General features: G+C 52.8%; 7 protein-coding genes across 7 annotated transcripts; 3 read left to right on the top strand and 4 right to left on the bottom strand.

The window, feature by feature from the left end:
- Positions 1 to 62: 62 nt before the first annotated feature.
- BO86DRAFT_454616 (origin recognition complex subunit 4) lies at positions 63 to 2,755 on the bottom strand. The gene is made up of 2 exons (XM_025677068.1): positions 793 to 2,755; positions 63 to 736 (listed from the first exon to the last, which is right to left on the bottom strand). The coding sequence occupies exons 1-2, from the start codon at positions 2,398 to 2,400 to the stop codon at positions 98 to 100; spliced, it is 2,247 nt and encodes a 748-aa protein (XP_025530067.1). The 5' UTR covers positions 2,401 to 2,755; the 3' UTR covers positions 63 to 97.
- Positions 2,756 to 3,297: 542 nt separating this feature from the next.
- BO86DRAFT_446598 (PaaI family thioesterase) lies at positions 3,298 to 4,142 on the top strand. Its single transcript, XM_025676537.1, has 2 exons — positions 3,298 to 3,522; positions 3,612 to 4,142. The coding sequence occupies exons 1-2, from the start codon at positions 3,418 to 3,420 to the stop codon at positions 4,023 to 4,025; spliced, it is 519 nt and encodes a 172-aa protein (XP_025530066.1). The 5' UTR covers positions 3,298 to 3,417; the 3' UTR covers positions 4,026 to 4,142.
- A 78-nt stretch (positions 4,143 to 4,220) lies between these two features.
- On the bottom strand, positions 4,221 to 6,513 carry BO86DRAFT_387287 (secretory pathway gdp dissociation inhibitor). Its single transcript, XM_025671550.1, has 8 exons — positions 6,261 to 6,513; positions 6,175 to 6,199; positions 6,061 to 6,120; positions 5,957 to 5,984; positions 5,544 to 5,889; positions 4,940 to 5,494; positions 4,631 to 4,888; positions 4,221 to 4,570 (listed from the first exon to the last, which is right to left on the bottom strand). The coding sequence occupies exons 1-8, from the start codon at positions 6,304 to 6,306 to the stop codon at positions 4,485 to 4,487; spliced, it is 1,404 nt and encodes a 467-aa protein (XP_025530065.1). The 5' UTR covers positions 6,307 to 6,513; the 3' UTR covers positions 4,221 to 4,484.
- A 635-nt stretch (positions 6,514 to 7,148) lies between these two features.
- On the bottom strand, positions 7,149 to 8,266 carry mrpl4 (mitochondrial 54S ribosomal protein uL29m). Its single transcript, XM_025674317.1, has 3 exons — positions 7,832 to 8,266; positions 7,597 to 7,763; positions 7,149 to 7,461 (listed from the first exon to the last, which is right to left on the bottom strand). Exons 1-3 carry the CDS (start codon positions 8,196 to 8,198, stop codon positions 7,303 to 7,305), a joined length of 693 nt encoding a protein of 230 aa, XP_025530064.1. The 5' UTR covers positions 8,199 to 8,266; the 3' UTR covers positions 7,149 to 7,302.
- An 865-nt stretch (positions 8,267 to 9,131) lies between these two features.
- On the top strand, positions 9,132 to 11,451 carry BO86DRAFT_14311 (NOT2 family protein). Its single transcript, XM_025666221.1, has 7 exons — positions 9,132 to 9,417; positions 9,483 to 9,624; positions 9,730 to 10,256; positions 10,312 to 10,376; positions 10,430 to 10,698; positions 10,748 to 11,102; positions 11,173 to 11,451. The coding sequence occupies exons 1-7, from the start codon at positions 9,336 to 9,338 to the stop codon at positions 11,263 to 11,265; spliced, it is 1,533 nt and encodes a 510-aa protein (XP_025530063.1). The 5' UTR covers positions 9,132 to 9,335; the 3' UTR covers positions 11,266 to 11,451.
- Positions 11,452 to 11,519: 68 nt separating this feature from the next.
- Positions 11,520 to 12,748, bottom strand: gtmA (gliotoxin thiomethyltransferase). The gene is made up of 4 exons (XM_025668841.1): positions 12,274 to 12,748; positions 12,131 to 12,169; positions 11,988 to 12,044; positions 11,520 to 11,913 (listed from the first exon to the last, which is right to left on the bottom strand). Exons 1-4 carry the CDS (start codon positions 12,665 to 12,667, stop codon positions 11,531 to 11,533), a joined length of 873 nt encoding a protein of 290 aa, XP_025530062.1. The 5' UTR covers positions 12,668 to 12,748; the 3' UTR covers positions 11,520 to 11,530.
- A 1,046-nt stretch (positions 12,749 to 13,794) lies between these two features.
- Positions 13,795 to 17,748, top strand: BO86DRAFT_357461 (condensin subunit SMC2; the record flags this gene model as incomplete). The annotated part of the gene is made up of 6 exons (XM_025669702.1): positions 13,795 to 13,900; positions 13,975 to 14,015; positions 14,105 to 16,262; positions 16,326 to 16,700; positions 16,753 to 17,426; positions 17,481 to 17,748. The coding sequence occupies exons 1-6, from the start codon at positions 13,874 to 13,876 to the stop codon at positions 17,746 to 17,748; spliced, it is 3,543 nt and encodes a 1,180-aa protein (XP_025530061.1). The 5' UTR covers positions 13,795 to 13,873.
- Positions 17,749 to 18,028: the final 280 nt, after the last annotated feature.

The following is an 18,028-nucleotide window of genomic DNA, read 5'->3' as shown; positions in this document are numbered from 1 at the left end:
CTAGTCGGGTATTGAATGATCTCCTTTAATTCCTTCGAGAAGTGAAAGGGGAAACCAAAGAAAAAGGAACGAACAATCAAAATGGACGGCCAAGACTCTACCCATCGCGCCACCAGCGACCCAACGAGCCGCCCGTGCCAGCCATCTCGACGACCTCGTCGAAGCTGATCTCCACGCGGAACATGCGCGCGTCTGTCGTGCCGCTGCCGCCGCCGACGGGGCTGATGAGGCCCCAGCTGACGAGTTTCTCCCAGGCCTCGCGCGCGACATCGCGGCCCCAGACGCGGCCCGGGGTGACGGCGGCGCCGGACACCGAGGCCGAGGTCTTGGCCGAGGTGAGCAGGCGGACGTACTCGGCGTAGGCGGCGGGGAAGGAGAGGGCCAGGGGCCCAGAGGGGGTCTGCTGGACGCTCTCGAGGCCCGGGTCGTAGAGCGCGGCCAGGCGGGTGGCGGCGAGGAGGAGGGAGAGGGGCAGGGAGGACGGGCTGGCGGATGCGGTGATCGTCGGCGCGAAGGGTAAGGGGGCCGGGTCGGGGCAGGAGAGCGGGTGGCTGGTGAACGTGGTTGCGGTGGGGATGGTCAGGGAGGTGCTGCCAGCGTCGGTTGTGGTGGAGAAGGTGCTGTGGTGCAGTTCACTGATGGCCACCAGGGCGCTCGTGAAGAACTCCTTCACGGATCGGGTCTGGTAGTAGATCCGTCGCAGGTGAGCGGAGAATGCTTCGTCCGTCCATAGGCACTGTTTTGTTAGTGATGTGGGCTTGATGGGAAGGTGGAGGTTTGGGAGGGGATTACCTGCAGATACGTCCTCCATGCTGCGAGGAGTCTTCCCCAGCCCTCGGATTTGAGGATCGCTTGCTCAGCCGGATCCGCGTCTTCCAGCAGGTCCGCGATCTCGTTGTCCTCGAGATTGAGTCCGGCGAAGCAGATGTCGGCGAATACCTCGAGGCTTCGTGGAAGAGGTACGTAGACGTAACGATGACTGAAGCGACTCTTGACGCGTTTTTCCAACATCTCGGTTACTTCCACCTTGGTGGTGAGCCCCAGGACGGCGATGGGGGCTTTGCGCGCTTGCGCAATGTCGAACAGATTGTACAGAAGCGTCTGGCGTGGGTGTGTCACGAAGAGATCGAACTCGTCCAGGATGATGACGATCGACTTGGCGGCAGTCGCATTTTCGGGGTCTGATGAAGGGCCAAAGAGCTCCTCGTGATGGGATAGGAGCGCCAACAGAGTAGCCATCGTGTCGGCATAGGTACTGACCTTTCCGGCTTCGTCCTCGGTGTTCGTCTCGCGACCAAGCTGGCGCCACATCTCACGGAGCGCCAGTCGGTCGTCCGTGTGCAGAAAGCCGTTGAGTCGGACGACGTGGAAGTCGTTCTTATGCGACCTCCTCAGCGTCGCGATGATCGTCTCAAGAATAGCCGTCTTCCCGCTGCCGCGCGATCCAAGCAGCAGCATCGAGTTACTCTCGCCAATCGAGACCGTCTGCTCGACAAGCTGGTTGACCTTGTCGAATTCTGTCTCGAGGCCCTTGAGAGGCACCCTCTTTTTCCCATTCAGCTTCTCGAGGACAACCTGAGTCAAAAATTGCAATTCTTCCGTCAAGCCCGTTTGGACAATAGACTGGAACTGTTCGGCATACGCAGGAAGCGAACCTTCCTTCGCAGCCGTCTGATCGACTTCGATCAGATCATTATTGGTAAGTTCCTCCTGTAACTGCATTGAAACGAGGTCTTCCAGTCCATCCTGGTAGTCGTCTGGATGAGAGGACTCTCGGGACTCCTCTCTGTCTTTCGCTGAAGCGCCTTTCTCGTCCGAGGTATCAAACCGCACCGAAGGCTTCTTCACTCTGGTGGATCGGGTTCGCCTCTTCTGCGGCTCTGGAGATGCTTCGACCTCCTCTTCCTCCTGGTCTCCAACACCGTCATCTTCTGATTCCGATACGTATTTCGCTCTCCGGGCACTCTTCGTTGTGGATCCATTCTGCCTTGGCGTCGAGGCCGCAGCACCCTTGCCCGATGGCGTCTCCACGATCTCGTCTCCATATCGCTTGGGTACTTTTCGCTGCCGACCACTTGACCGTACTCCAGCCCGCGACGGGGTCTCCGTTGCCACCGCCTCTTCAGCGTTGTTTTTGTGGGTGTTGTCATCCTCCACCGCCGGAACATCTTGGGAGGATCGTCGGCGCTTCGAACGCGCAGAAACCGGTGATCTTAGTTGCTCGTCAACCAATTGCGCCTCCTCCGCTTCGGTCACTGCCTTGGGATTCTTATCTGGCGTAGCTTGCGACTGGCCTGCCGAAGCATTGATAGTATCATCGCGCATCTCAACATCCCCATCCTCATCCACAGCCTGTACATTCGACACCCTTCTCCTCTTGCTCGCGCGCGAGTCCTTCATTGTTGACGACCGTAGGTATTTCGCCTTGATTTGGGTTCGAGGGTTTGCTGTTGACCTGCTGACTACCAGAGACTTGAGGATTGTGTACTCATTTCACAGGTCCCGATTTGTTGGGGGGAAAAATGTGAAAGGCAAGTATGTCGCACGGTTGGTTTATCGGCGCGAAGGGGAAGGAATAGATAGATAGGTAAGGTGCGGAGAACGAAACAATCTCCAACAAGTGATCGGTCGGAGGCCCAATTGGAAGAAGAAGGTGTGGTTTGTGATTTTGATCAAAGATCTGACTTTCATACAGCCAGTAGCAACAAGTATTTCTTCAGGCCGCACAGAGGAAAACGCTGTCGAAGGAGCACCAGGGCTATGGGAGTTTGTTTCGGACTTCCGGCCTCCCAGGGCGGAGAAGCATTGATGGGGAACGACGAAGCTTCCGGCCTCAGGCAGCACGCGTGACGCGCGGTCATGTGAGACCCCGTTGGACTATATAGCCAGAAACCCATTCTGGCTTCTTGTCCAGAAGCCCTCTCAAGGCTCAGCCTTGTTTTGGGGACCATTGAAGTTTGTTTTATCAAGACTTATAGGCTCTAGGGTTTGTTGACGGGTCCATTTGGTGCGAGTTTAGCCTTTGACTCTGATTCAAGGCTGGTGACTGGAAGTATATATCTGGTCCCCGCAATCGACAATCAGAATCGAACGCTCTTTCGTAAGGCCCCAGTCCTCTGACGAAGACGAAGTTGAACAAAAGGAGAGAAAGAGGTATAAGAGCTGATGAATGGACACGATGTCACAAACTTAAGGAACAAGTGTGAGCATTTACCAGTGAGCAACTGACAACCATTGAAACAACAGCCGTCAGCCTCGGCTATTCCCCCTCTACCAACTCCCCAACCGACGCAAGCGTATAGATATGCGTCTGTAGTCGACTGATTCCTCTGTCCATACTTCATACCACATGAGCCCATTCCAGCCCAGACCCATCAATTCACCCACGATATACCACAAGAAGTCTCCCAAGACAAAATGCCCGTCCCCACCACCCGGGAATACAACGAATTGGACGAGTTCGAGCGTCATGTCCACAGCTTAACCGAGGGACCTCCGCCATCGGACCCGGACAACAGCCAAGTACGTATGCTGTACTGTACAGCACTGTGTAGCTCCATGAACCTACCCCAAGTTTTATATAAAGACTAACACACACACACAAACAAAAGACATGGGACTACTCCCCGCACGCCTGCAACCTGCGCTTCGAGTCCGCGACTCGCGGCGCCGGTGCCGCCCCCGCACGATGCGCTTACCTCTTCACCACTGTCCCGGCGCTCTGCAACTTTGCCGGCAACCTGCACGGCGGATGCGCCGCCACCATGGTGGACTGCCTCACCTCGGTGCTGATCCTGGCGCTCTCGAGCCCCGGCCGCTTCGCGACGGCCGGGACCACGCGCAACCTCCACTTGACCTACATCCGTCCCGTGCCCGTGGGGACGGAGATGCGGATCATCTGCGAGATGGTCAATATGGGCCAGCGGATGGCGCTGGTGAAGGCGGAGCTCTGTCGTGTGGAGGATGGCAAGGTCTGTGTTGTCGCGGACCATGAGAAGGTCAATTTGGATGGCGCGTCGATGTGAAGTGGGCTGGCTGGGTTGGCTGGGAGGGAGTGTTTTGTTGTTGCACCCGTCGACTAGCGCTTGTTGTACTACTTCCTCTTCTCCATCTATTTACAGAGTCGTCATTTATGATCTTCGAGACCCTACTGCTCCGGTCTTCTGTGTTGTCGACGCCACTTAGGATAGAGCATTTTTACAGTCTCATGTGTTTATGTGTTCAACTCAAAACAGCAACTCTTATTCACAAGTTGGTGCTATGCACCTGCGAGCCGGGTTGTTATGAACATATGTAGACCAGCCCCTACTGCAATAATATCGTATGCCAGAGACCAAGCGAGCGGACTGAGTCCAAGAGCAATATGTGGTATGTTTCATGAGCGTGAAGGAAAGTCCAAGAGGAATTATGGCTCAAGTCAAAAACGCGCATCCGAAGCGACAAAAGAATTACTGTACCCTAGTATGCAAATGCTGGAGGCTGGTTTACTCCACAAGTTTCTGATCTTCCCGGAGACCCTCGACCTTCAACTCCTCGCCCGTCGCACGACGGTAGATGTCCCGGACATCATCTATGAAGACATCAGCAAAAAGGCTCAAAACCTCTTCCTCATGGAACCCGCAAGGCTTACCTGTTGTGGTCTCGAAGTGGGAGGTAGCATCGTAGCTCTTGGAGATGAAGATGTTGTCCTTCTCACCGCTCTCGATGGGCTCGTACAGAGGAATAGGAGCACTGAAGAAGGTCTCCTCGATCTTACCCAAGCGCTCGAATCCAGGCTCTAGTTCGATGTGGTGGTTGGCATCGCTCTCGGCAATGGTCGAGACAATGGCGATATAGTATCCCTTGGGGCAGACATTGTGCGCCGAAGAGACCATGGCAATGTAGATATCTGAACTATATTAGTACATCCCAAGACCAAATCAACTGTAGGTGAACATACCATGCTTTCTGCCGACCTGGGACTGAGGGATGATGAGTTGCAGCGAGTCGCTGCCGTCAGTCTTGTCGATGGGGTGGTTGAGGATACAAATGGCCTTCAACAAGTGGCCAGTAACGCGGACCTTGCCAGGGAAGTACGAGGGGTCGGCGAGAATCTTCTTCGTCTTAGTGGTGAAGCTCATGGTCTCGCCCTCGTTGTCACGGTCCTTCATAGTGGCCTTAATTCCAGACACCTTGCCGCTCTCATCGTAAAGGACATCATCCACGGAGGTGTTGAGCATATAGGTACCGCCATAGATGGCAGAGAGACGAGCAAAACCCTGGGGAAGCTCACCCAGGCCGTAAAGGGGGTAGATGTATGGCGACTTGCCGTAACGGGCCATGGAGTTGACATACAGGCGGATGCGGTTGATGGTTTCGGGGGCCGCGCCAGGCTTGAGGAAGTATTCATCGGATTGGTAGAGGGCCATGGAGTGACCGATGAAGTCGCGAGTGTTATCCTCCAAGCTGAACTTGTCGTAAACTTCCTTCATCGTGCATTGGGTGATGTCGAGGCCTGTCCCATGTCAGTGTCATGAGGTAGTAAAAGCACAACTTCTACGGACCGTGGTGAGTGGAAGGGTTGTTCTCGTTAAATTCGCCCACCCACTCCAAGAACTTCTTGGCTCTCCGCTTCTCAAACATGCCCATGAGGGAAGAGCGCAGAGCTTCCCCGGCATCCGAGGGCACCTTGGCGACGGTGGCCTTGGGACCCTTTCCTTGCTGGACGTAGCTGCCCGCAATCTGCTTGAACTCAAGGTATCTCGTGACATCGGTGGAAACCAGGATGTTGGTCAAGTCGCCATTGGCCATCAAAAGCTTGGGAACCAGGTCGATGTTCCAGTCGTTGACGCGGCCATACTTCTTCCAGGGCTCCTCGCCGGGGCGAACGTTGCCGTACTTCTTGAAGAGCTGCAAGGTGTAAATCAACTGTTAGCAACTACTGATACAGAGTATGAGAGGGGCCATAGATACTCACAGTCTCGATGTTGACAGAGGCAGCCTCTCTGAACGCTTGATTAGTGGGTTGTGTGATGGCAAAGGGGGTGGGGAGATAGCTCCGGCGGAGATGCCCAAACTTACCCTCCGTAGTGGTCATTACGGTCAATGTGAAGCACCTTGTTTCCCTTGACACTCAAAACCCTGCAGAAACCATGAGCGACCGGAATATATTCAACAGCAGTAAGGAGGACCTACCCAGAAAGCACACACTCGGTCAAACCTGCGAAGGGGGGGGAGGGGGGTCAGTATAGCGTTGGTGGAATGGCGGGGTAGCAACATACCAGTGCCGAGCACGACGACATCATACTCGGGGGCGATCTCATCCATGATGTGAGATAGCGCTGGGAATCAATGACAATGTGCAAATGAATCTCCAAAGGAGTGATAGGAGGATGAGAATAAATATGGGCAGTAAGTGTATAGGGGGAAGAAGATGGAGAGTTATGAAGCACGGTGAGTTTAAAGGAAAGGAAAGAAAAGAGGAGGGAGAAGGAGGGAGAGGAGGAGAAGCAGGCCCGTCGAAAGGAGGCCGACCCGTCAGTCTAAGGCAGTCTAAGGGTAGATTTGGAACCCCCCGCGGATCATCGATCACCTTCTCGAACCCGTTATTATTTGACGCCCGCCCACCCAGGCTCCACCAAGGCAATTAACGTTGGCTTTTTTCAGGGTGACTGCCAGACCTTGGACCTCCCTAGACTCACGGGTTATGGACTTGACTAGATGGACGGTTGAGACCAAACCGACTACTACGACAACGACAATAAATACGACCCGACTATTGTATGGTAGGCACCAAGACAATGGACCCGTAGACCAAGTTAATTAATCGGATGAATCATGGGCCCCTCTCCCAATTTCTTCTTCTGTGACCTCCTGAAACTCCTGCCCCTTTTCCCAATAGGACTACGTAGCACATAGCACATAGCACATAGCACAGCGCGCATCGACAATGACCAATATTGTTCCGGGGATTATTGCTTTCTGCTATGGACGGTCTACTCCGGACTGGCCAAAGTGACTAACAGCCGACCCCGGCAACTATTTGCACGCTATCTATATCGGTGCCCTAATGGCTTGATTATTTGCAATAGCCATCGGAGATTTCCCCTTCCAATCATTCTTCTCTGGATGTCTTTCTATGAAATCACTCATATTTCTCTCAATGATTTGAGCACAATGTATAGATTCTGAAGCAAGCCAATGCATGGATAGAAAGGGAAGTTGCAAACTATACTACATACAATAATACAAGACCAGTAAGGTGGACACCCGTCAATAGAGCCCTGAACCGCGTGTCTTCAATGACATAACCAAAGGTGGATTTCACGCTTTCTCAGGCTCCTCCGACTTTGCAGGGTAGGACGCATCCTGAGTATCTTGGTGCTGCGGCCGATATCCATCCTTGTAAAGCTTCTGAGCATCTTCCCAAGCGTACCATCTTTCTCGCAGAACGTGCTTGATGCCGTTTTGCGTAACACGAACCTAATGAATCCGTCGAATGTTAACAACCATACTGAATCATTGGATTATGAGGCAAAGGCTTGGATCAACGTTGTGAACTTGCATCGATTGTAGCCTATTCAAAGGAGCAATGGCAGGGGGAGTTAAGGGACATACCACACGGTCTCGCTCGTTCGCCTCGTATTCACCATAACCGGCCTTCAGTCTCTCTCTCTCCAGGTTGGAGGTGGCTATGCGGTTGCGCTCCTTGACGCAGACCCACCATAGAGAGTGAAGGTCATCCCACGACTTCTCGCGGAGTTCCTGAATCGACCATGAACGGCCTAAGAGATCGAAAAATGAGTTGAATGGGCCAGACTAATCCTTCAGGGAAAGAATTGGAGAAACGAACCGTGGGCGGTATCATATTCCGGGCTGCTCAATGCCTGTCGGTCCTTGGGGAAGAACTGCCAGAGTCCATGGTCGGGGGTAGGATGACGCTTTTCGACTTCGCCGCGAGCAACGGGCTTGGGCAAGGGGTACTTCGAAACACCCAGCTTGAATTTCGGGCCGGTGCGATGGATGGCGGACACACCGCGAGACTTGCTCAGGTCACGTCCGTGGCCCGCGGCGACAGCGGTGGACGAAAAGTTCGAGGCCTGGGCCGGCGACCGATTGAGGGAGAAATGGAGGGACGGAGCGAGGTATGGAGGAGGCAATTCGCCCAAGGGAAAAGCGCCGGTCTGGCGAGCCAGACGCAGGACGGCCTGGCGATGCATTGTGACAGGAGGGTAGCCTTCGTCGTCGAAGGGATCTATCTCTAGCACAATATGTCCGTCCGTTCTGCGGGCCCCGAGGAATCAAAAGCTGACGGAGCGGAGTTTGGGCGGCTAGATCACGTGCAGGCACCGCTCCAGGATGCTCCGTGCAACATCGACCCATAGGGCGAGCCAAGCGAAACATTCCATAGGCAAGAAACCAGGCGGTTGGCCAGTGAAGGGAATAGTAATACTCAGGATACATGAAGCTTTATCAATAAATATCGCCCAGTCTGGAAAGGTATTGATTGATCTGCTACACAGAGAGTAGCTACCTAGTACATATCTAGTAATCTTCACTGACCTTATCTTGTTTTTGGACTGCTTCTGTCTACAGGTTATACTTCCCACTAGGCTCATGTGAATACATGAAATCCCTCAAGCATGCTCATCCTGCCTACTCTACTCCATACTGGGCTACAGATAAATAATAATTCATCTGTTCACAACGAATTCTTAGTTTGTACGAGGTAACGTGACCGGGAGTGTTCTGGATGCTCGTGACTCGGGCGGCTAGTCATGGATGGTCCGTGCATAAAAGAAGAAGCGCGCGGTTGCAGCCACTCCAACTCCCAGTACCGGCGCAACAGTGTGGGTAGAGATCCTAGCTGCACATTTCCTTCTTATCGCTGTTACGCTGAAGCACTGACTGTCTTCTTGGGGTTCCGGTCCAAAACTTGACTTTCCCATAGAATCTACTGAACACCCACCTCTTTGCACAATGAATAGGCCAGGTTTGTTCTCTCCAACCTTCCCTTTGTCTTCGTCATGACCGGCCTTGCTGCTACGGCCGCCTCATACGCCCTCGATCTTGGATACTGTGTTGCCTTCCATCGCCACAACATTCGTGTGGACGGTCCCAAGGGTGCTTGATGCACGGTACCGTGGCCGTTCTCTACTTTTGATTCAATCGCAAAATTTCACTGATGGTCCCTCCATGGGCGACCATGAGACCTCGAAGCAGCATCTCCGCACCTCCTCCCTTCCGGCCTCACTTGAAGGCAGTCGCAAGATGTCAAGATGTTCTACCAGAGGCTCTGACCGTGTCGCTGACCGCTCTTTCCAACTCCAGGAACAGGCCCACAACCCTTACGAGGCATGGCCGGCTTCCCCGCACAACAACAGGCACAGGCTCGAAACGCAGCATTAGCAACGGCGCGGTTACCGAACGGCAAAATCGGTACGACCTTCTTCTGATACTGGGCACTTCACACAACCACGAACTGACAATTGTGGCTGATATAGGGAGCGGAGCGAACTGGAACTTCAACTTGCCCGTAAGCGGAACGCCAGGGATGCAAGGCAGTCAACAACGCAGCATCGGGACAATGGGCACATTCGCTCAAAGCTTAAGTGGATCCCAGCCCACTACGCCGCTGGATCTCTCGTGAGTGTGGCACTCGACCTGCAGGGCTTGATCCCTATGGATCGGCTCATCGAGGACACCCTTTCGGTTGAGCTCATGACTGAGAATCATTGTTTCTCCTCACAGGGACTTCCCCTCGCTATCCGGCGCGGCTCCGCAATCACAAACCCAAAATCCAAGCCACATGGTATGGGCAAATGCCAGCCAGCGTGCTATGCAGCAGACCCCCGTCCAAAGACCGCAACATGCTACGTCGCAAGCGCCATCAAGGCCACCTCAAACGCAAACCCAACACCCTCAACAGCAATCTCAACCCGCACATGATGATGTATTCCCCTCCGGCGCGCAGTTCGCCAATCGTTTGGAAGATTTCCGGAATGGTGGCCAAGGTATCAGTGGTCAGCTGAGTGCTGGTGGACAGCCGCAGACGGGCAATATTGAAGAATTCCCTCCGCTCGGTCGCAATGCGCCTGCAGACCTAAGTCAGGACCGAAGAGGGTCGCTGATGCAGGGCACGGGGCTTGGAAACTACAGCAGTGGTATACCATTTTCTGGAGTCAACCAGTCCCAATCTGCACAAAATCGCAACATGATCGCCGCTTCCTTGAACGGACAAGAAAGAATTATGTCCCCTGGGAATGCAAGCTCAGCAGGTAAGTCGTAGTGGAGCGCGTTGGCGCCGCACGGAGCACTAAGGCCACGTTCTAGGAATAGACAACTCGCGATCCCCTGTGAATCAAGGCTCTAGCAGGCTTCCTGCCCCGGAAAAAGAGGTACTAATCCCGACCACATCTTCTTGACTTCGAAACTGACGATTCTATAGCAGGAGGTCAACAGCTCTGCAGCGTCCAATACCGCCGGTTACAGCGAGCAACCAACAATCATGCGACCGCCAGGTTTCCCGGCTACCGGTAAAGAAGCGTCTGTAGGGACTGCGCAAACAGCCGATCAATCGCCTTTCGCGGAAATGAGCGAATTGGACAAGTTCGGGCTAGCGGGATTGTTGCGCATGATCCATAGTGATAATGCTGATGTTTCGAGCCTGGCAGTAGGCCAGGATTTGATGACGTTAGGGTTGGATTTGAACCAGCCTGAGTATGCATTCTACCACATGCGCGAAAAATATGCCGACTGACTCCTTCAGACCATTACATACGTCATTCGCTTCACCATTCGTTGCGTCCATGACAGGCGCCCCTCTGGAACAAGATTTTGCGCTTCCTTCATGCTACAGCGTGGCCAACGTCCAACCGTTGCAATCGCGGATTCCGAGTTTTAGTGATGAAACGCTCTTCTACATCTTCTACAGTATGCCCCGAGATCTCCTACAAGAGGTTGTAGCCGAGGAATTGATGGGTCGGAAATGGAGATATCACAAGATTGAGCGGTGCTGGCTGACTCGCGACGAGACGTATCCCGGTCCTGTGGACGTGGAACGTGGTGTCAGTGAAAGGGGTGTTTACCTCTTGTGGGATCCTACCAGCTGGAAGAAGATCAGAGTATGCCCCCTCGCCATGTCCTCATTTTCTTTTTGTCTTGATAAAACCATGCTAATGTTGCGATCTGCAGCGTGAGTTCATCCTTCGCTATGAGGATCTGGACAACCGTATGGATCCCAACCGAGGGCTTGCGCGCGTCGGATTTCCGCACCACGGGTCATGAATGTCGAACACAGAGCAGTCAAAGTGGAATGGGGTCAGCAACGGCGTTCGGGCTCACTGATAGTTTCCTTAAACAGTCGCTCTAGATGTTACCAGTAATCGCGGAGCACCCTGGTGTTCTCTACATTCTGTGGCAAAGTACCTCAGTACATACCTCAATCTCAATCAATGACTCCCATGATCTGAAGTTCCGGTTTTGTTGACTATAATATGCATATTTCATATTGTAGATTGAAGAACCATAGGTGAACTCCCCTCAATCCTACTCACTTACTTCCCACCGCAACAATAGCCGACAACTCCATATCTACTAGCCCATCTACCCCGAATTTCTCTTCCAGATACCGCTGCACCGCCAATGGCGCTTCCGCTTGATACCGCTCTCGCTGTTCCCGAGTCCACCACTTTTCCATCACCAAACTCAGCATACTCCGTGAGAGCTGCAGAAATTCAGAGATTGGAACCTCAACCTGTTCCGTCACAGAGGTTACTCGAACCTCTTTGAATCCTGACTTCTCAAATTGTGACCTTACGAACGATTCCGAATCCCAGCCAACGTTATGCATAGCCAGGAACTCCTCTATGGTTGGGAAGCTCAGACCCTCCGACATTCCAGTGACAGCGGTTCGGAGGAGAGACATCCAGGTCGCTGTGCAGGAAAGTTAGTAGGTCAGTACTCAGGCTGGTAAGCGCCCGATAACAAGGAGACCGGAGGGCACATACCGTATTTCCAGGTCGTCGCCGCCAGCGTTCCCCCCGGCTTCAGGATCCTATAGCATTCTTTGCCACACCAAGAAATCATTGCACGTTAGCGAAATTTGTTTCAAACACGTCCACTGCCCGAGTTAGACCGGATCATGACTTACCATTCATCGCAGCCTCTGGATCCGGAAATAGGGTGAAGGCTATAACAACAATGCCTCGAAGGGTCAGCCATCCTCCGTCTCAATCGCACACGTCTCCCCATCTCACCATCCCGCACGCTCACAAGAGAAAGGCAAAGACCCACCGAAAGCCGCGTATATATCGGTAAACCTCTCGTCCGGATAGCCGGTGCTCTGCGCATTCACCACCTTCGCGTCCGCATTCGGCCACTTCTCGCGCTCAATGCGCTGCCGGGTGGCCTCGATCATCGTCTCGCTCAGATCGCCGCATGTCAGGCTCCAGCGACGCTTGCTCTCGTCATCGAGGGTGCGATTCAGCGTGCTGGAGACGATCCCCAGGCCGCAGGCGGTATCGAGGATCGCGCGGGGAGGCCCGGATCGTGCTCGCTCCGCGATCCGGGCGTGTTCGATCACGGATGTGGCGAAGGGCCCGGTGAGCTTCTCGGCGATGTAGTAGTTGGCTAGGAACTCGGGGGTTTGGTAGGATGTGTATTCGAGTTTGGGGTGGGAAGTGGCCATTGTTTGGTGGATGGCTCGGTGATGGTGGCTTGGAGGGTGGGGATCGGTGGATGTACAGTAGGACTCGAGAAGGGGGTTGAGTGGAAAGAGAATGATGGATAAGATGGAGTGAGTGAGTCTGATGAGTACTTCTTATACTACTTTTTCATTCCCTTCGTTGTGTCTGCTGACTGCTGCTGGGGGCTGCAGATGAATGTCTCCGAGATGTCTCCGGAGCACCTTGAGGACGAAAGTCTAGTATACAATGATTGGGTATAGCTAGACCGGGTATAGTTCCTTGAGACTTGGGGTAGTAGCAGTTTGTCTAATGATAAAGGAGATGGACTGCTGGGCGATGTTGGTCCTCTTGAAAGTATACATACTAGTAGACTAGTAGACGTCATGATGCCCTGAAGCTCGTATTCTATTGAAGGCGGTAATCTCGGTGGGCTACACCACGATCATTCCACAATTACGAGGGCGAAAACTAGAACTGTATACAACAGTTCCAAAGGCATAGTATCTCTTATGTACTCGGCTTAATATGGATATGAACGATTTCTGATAAGGTTACTCAAGGACGATTGGTTTTATCCCGTTCTCGGATGTACAGAATACCTTCCGCATGCACTGGTCGCTCTCATGGCCACATTGCTATCAAACATGGAGGCTGCTCAACTCCACACATCGAGGATACAAATACCAGAGGTACTGGACTTGTCACATGTAGTGGTTGGACACTATAGCAAGATCAGTTACCCATAGGGCTTTGTAGTATTCTCATGAAGCATCGATCACGGACTTGATTGGATTGATATCTCTCAAACACTTTCTCCGACAGTCGTCCTACTGACCGAGCATCAGGCGAAGTTCTACAAGCAATAACTACCATATGATGTGACTGCCCATTCCTGTCTCCGAGTGCCCTGCTGCGACTCACGCTGGGGTTATTATTGTACTCGTAGTATGCAGTGTAGGTGAAGGACCACTTGCATTGTGATTGGTCGATGCTCTAAAGTGGCTATTACGATCACGTGTTGCCCCTCCATGATTACGTTATCAGGACCACAAGCTAAGCCCAATACAGCAAACAGTAAACACGCTGCCCGCCGCCGGCAAAACACCGCCCGCGAAAACAATTCCCGATCGAACCAGCGACACACACCACCCCCTCATCGCCTATGCACCCGGAATTGTAGTTGATGGGGCAGAATCCGAGTCGCAGCCATGAGGATTACAGAGATTATCATTGATGTGAGTCCAGTCTCTCCGTCCGCAGGAGATAATGTGATTGATGTGGATTACTGACTCCGGTTCAATCTCAACAGGGCTTCAAATCGTACGCCGTGCGTACGGTTATCTCAGGATGGTATGCGCTTACTTGGCGTCGAACGAGCTTACTCGATCTGCGAAACCGCTGGGAATGAAAAGCTGACGATGTGTACTGTCTGCCTTTAGGGACGATTCCTTCAACTCCATCACCGGTCTGAACGGTAGTGGAAAGTCCAACATTCTCGACGCCATCTGTTTCGTTCTCGGTATCACGAACATGAGCACAGTCCGCGCCCAGAATCTCCAGGATCTCATCTACAAGCGCGGTCAGGCCGGTGTCACCAAGGCCAGCGTGACCATCGTCTTCGACAACCGCGACACGGCCAAGTCGCCCATCGGCTTCGAAGAATATGCGACCATCTCCGTCACGCGCCAGATCGTCCTCGGCGGCACGAGCAAGTACCTCATCAACGGCCATCGCGCGCAGCAGCAGACCGTGCAGAACCTGTTCCAGAGCGTGCAGCTGAATATCAACAATCCCAATTTCCTGATCATGCAGGGCAAGATTACCAAGGTGCTGAATATGAAGGCGGTCGAGATCCTGTCGATGATCGAGGAAGCGGCCGGTACGCGGATGTTCGAGGATCGGAGGGAGAAGGCGGTGAAGACCATGAGCAAGAAGGAGCTCAAACTGCGGGAGATCGAAGAGTTGCTGAAGGAGGAAATCGAGCCGAAGCTGGAGAAGCTCCGGTCCGAGAAGCGAGCATTCTTGGATTTCCAGCAGACCCAGAATGACCTGGAGCGCTTGACACGACTGGTTGTGGCTCACGATTACCTGAAGAGCAATGAGCGACTGCGTGTGACGTGGGAGGAGTGTGAGAATAAGAGACGGAGGGTGCAGGATCTCGAAGACAGCGCAACGAAGCTCAAGGGTGAGATCGCCCACTTGGAGGACGATGTGAAGAGAGTTAAAGCCGCTCGTGATAAGGAGCTCCGTAAGGGCGGCAAGTTTCAAGCTCTGGAAGATGAAGTAAAGTCCAACTCGCACGAGCTTGTCCGATTGACTACGGTATTCGACCTCAAGAACGCTAGCATCGCCGAGGAGGAGGAGAAAATGAAGGAATCCCAGAAAGCAGTTAGCGACCTGGAAAAGGCTCTCAAGGAGAAGAAGAAGGTTTACGACAAGATGCAGGCCGAGTTCGATGCCGCAAAAGCGGAATTGGACGCCCAGACCTCTGAGGTGGAGCAGAAAGAGGAACTTCTGCAAACACTCCAGACCGGTGTGGCTTCAAAAGAAGGCCAGGAGAGCGGTTATCAGGGTCAGCTGCAGGATGCTCGTAATCGTGCTAGCGCAGCAGCGACGGAACAGGAGCAAGCCAAATTGAAGATCGCGCACTTGGAAAAGAGAATCAAGGAGGAAGAGCCTAGAGCGAAAAAGGCAAAAGAGCAAAATTTGGGTCTTCTCAAAGAACTGGAAGGCTTGAAGTCTCAGGCGAAGAAGCTAGAAGCCGAGCTTACTAGGCTGGGATATGAGCCAGGCAGAGAAGAACAACTCAACCAAGAGCAGGCGGAGCTGCAAAGGGACATCCGTGAGCTGCGCCGGAGAGCTGACGAGCTCCAGAGAAAGGTCGCAAATATCGATTTCCAATACGCTGATCCTCACCCTCATTTCGATCGCTCAAAGGTAAAGGGTCTTGTCGCACAGCTTTTTGCCTTGGACAAGGAGAAGGTTCAAGCTGCAACTGCGTTGGAGATTTGCGCCGGTGGACGCTTGTACAACGTTGTCGTCGATTCTGCCGAGACTGGTACGCAACTTCTGAAGAACGGCAGGCTTAAGAAGCGTGTGACAATTATTCCCTTGAACAAGATCTCCTCTTTCAGGGCCTCCGCAGAGAAGATTGGAGCTGCTCAGAACATCGCTCCTGGTAAGGTTGACCTTGCCTTGTCACTAATCGGATACGACGAGGAAGTTACGGCGGCAATGAACTATGTTTTTGGCAATACCTTGATCTGCCAGGACGCTGAGACGGCCAAGCGTGTTACTTTCGATCCCTCCGTCCGCATCAAGAGTGTAACGCTCGAAGGCGACGTCTATGACCCTTCGGGTACACTGTCTGGTGGTAGTTCCCCGAACTCAAGTGGTGTGCTCGTGACGCTCGGGAAATTGAATGAGATCACCAGAGAGATCCGCAGCAAAGAGCGACTCCTCGCCACCGTCGAAGAGACCATGAAGAAGGAGAAAAAGAAGCTTGACGCAGCCCGAACGATCAAGCAGGACCTGGATCTCAAAACACACGAGATCAAGCTTACAGAAGAGCAGATCAGCGGCAACTCGTCTTCAACGGTAAGAGAACTACGATGCATATCCCAAATTACACATTCCACAACAGCAGCTCACTGAAACTAGATCATTCAAGCCGTCGAAGAGATGAAAGCGAATATCGAGCAGCTGAAGCAGAATATTGCCGACGCGAAGACTCGACAGACCGAAGCATCCAAGGATATCAAGCGAATCGAAAAGGATATGAGCGAGTTCAACGACAACAAGGACAGCAAGCTGGCAGAGCTGCAAGCCTCTCTGGACTCTCTCAAGAAGAAGCTTGCTAAGAACTCCAACTCTGTAAAGACCCTACAGAAGGAGCTCCAGAATTCCAGGTTGGAGTTGGAACAGGTTGGCAGTGATCTGTCCGCCGCGGAGGAGCAGAGCTCCGAAGCTGAAAATACACTGAAGGCTCAGTTGGACGAGGTTAAGTCATTGAAGAGAGAACAGGCCCGGGTCAAGGTAGGCAAGCGGATAATTGCAGTGACAAGTTGCTTGCTAAAAAATGTCATAGGATGCACACGACATTGCACAGGCTCAGCTTGAAGACGAGCGAGCCAAGCTTACCGGCTTTGATAACGAACTACGCGAGCTCGAAGTGGCGATGAAATCCAAAGGCTCCCAGATAACTGAAGGCGGCCTTGAGATGCAGAAGTTGGGCCATCAGCTGGAGAAACTACAAAAGGACCAGCAGGTGGCTGCGCAGACGGTTGCCCATATGGAAAACGAGCATGAGTGGATCGCGGACGAGAAGGATAGCTTTGGACGATCCAACACGCCTTACGACTTCAAAAATCACAACATCGCCGAGTGCAAATCAACTCTACGGAATCTCACGGAGCGGTCCCAGGGTATGAAGAAGAAGATCAACCCCAAGGTCATGAACATGATCGATAGCGTGGAGAAGAAGGAAGCTGCGCTGAAGAACATGATGAAGACTGTCATTCGGGACAAGAGCAAAATCGAGGAAACGATCATTAATCTGAATGAATACAAAAAAGAGGCTCTTCACAAGACATGGGTTAAGGTCAACGGTGACTTCGGTCAGATCTTCTCAGAACTTCTGCCGGGCAGTTTCGCCAAGCTGGATCCTCCAGAAGGCAAGGATATCACCGATGGTCTGGAAGTCAAGGTCTCTTTGGGTAAGGTCTGGAAGCAGAGCTTGACGGAACTGAGTGGTGGACAAAGGTATGTGAAACCATACGGAGAAGGCCTTTGCGTACATGGACACTTACAGATGAGCAGGTCTCTCATTGCCCTTTCCTTGATCATGGCGCTGCTGCAATTCAAGCCGGCCCCTATGTACATTCTGGACGAGGTTGATGCCGCTTTGGATCTTTCACACACACAGAATATCGGTCGCTTGATCAAAACGCGGTTCAAGGGATCTCAGTTCATCGTGGTGTCGCTGAAGGATGGTATGTTCCAGAACGCCAACCGTATCTTCCGCACGAGATTCAGCGAGGGTACCAGTGTGGTTCAAGCCTTGACTGCTGCGGATCTCAGATGAGTTCGCCCCAGCCAGAAACTTGATTCTTCGTTTGTGCATACTTCTTTTGGGCATATTCTGGTTAAGGACTGGGACAGGAAGCGTTATATGACCGGGTCATGGGGGTTTCTGGATGAAGGTGTTTTCGGATGATGTATATGAATCTGGATGACTTTGCTGTTACAATTTTAATGACATCTGTTGATATTAACATGACATTCTCAAATAGTCGAGAATGGTGTGTGTATATGAACTAAGTACGAATACGAGGATGCCGTCAGCGGAAGTATAACGGAGTTAA

This window comes from Aspergillus japonicus (genome assembly GCF_003184785.1).
Source record: "Aspergillus japonicus CBS 114.51 unplaced genomic scaffold BO86scaffold_10, whole genome shotgun sequence".
NCBI classification, from domain to species: domain Eukaryota; kingdom Fungi; phylum Ascomycota; class Eurotiomycetes; order Eurotiales; family Aspergillaceae; genus Aspergillus; species Aspergillus japonicus.
The sequence above is the reverse complement of the archived record's forward strand: the minus strand, read 5'-3'. Positions and strand labels throughout refer to the sequence as shown.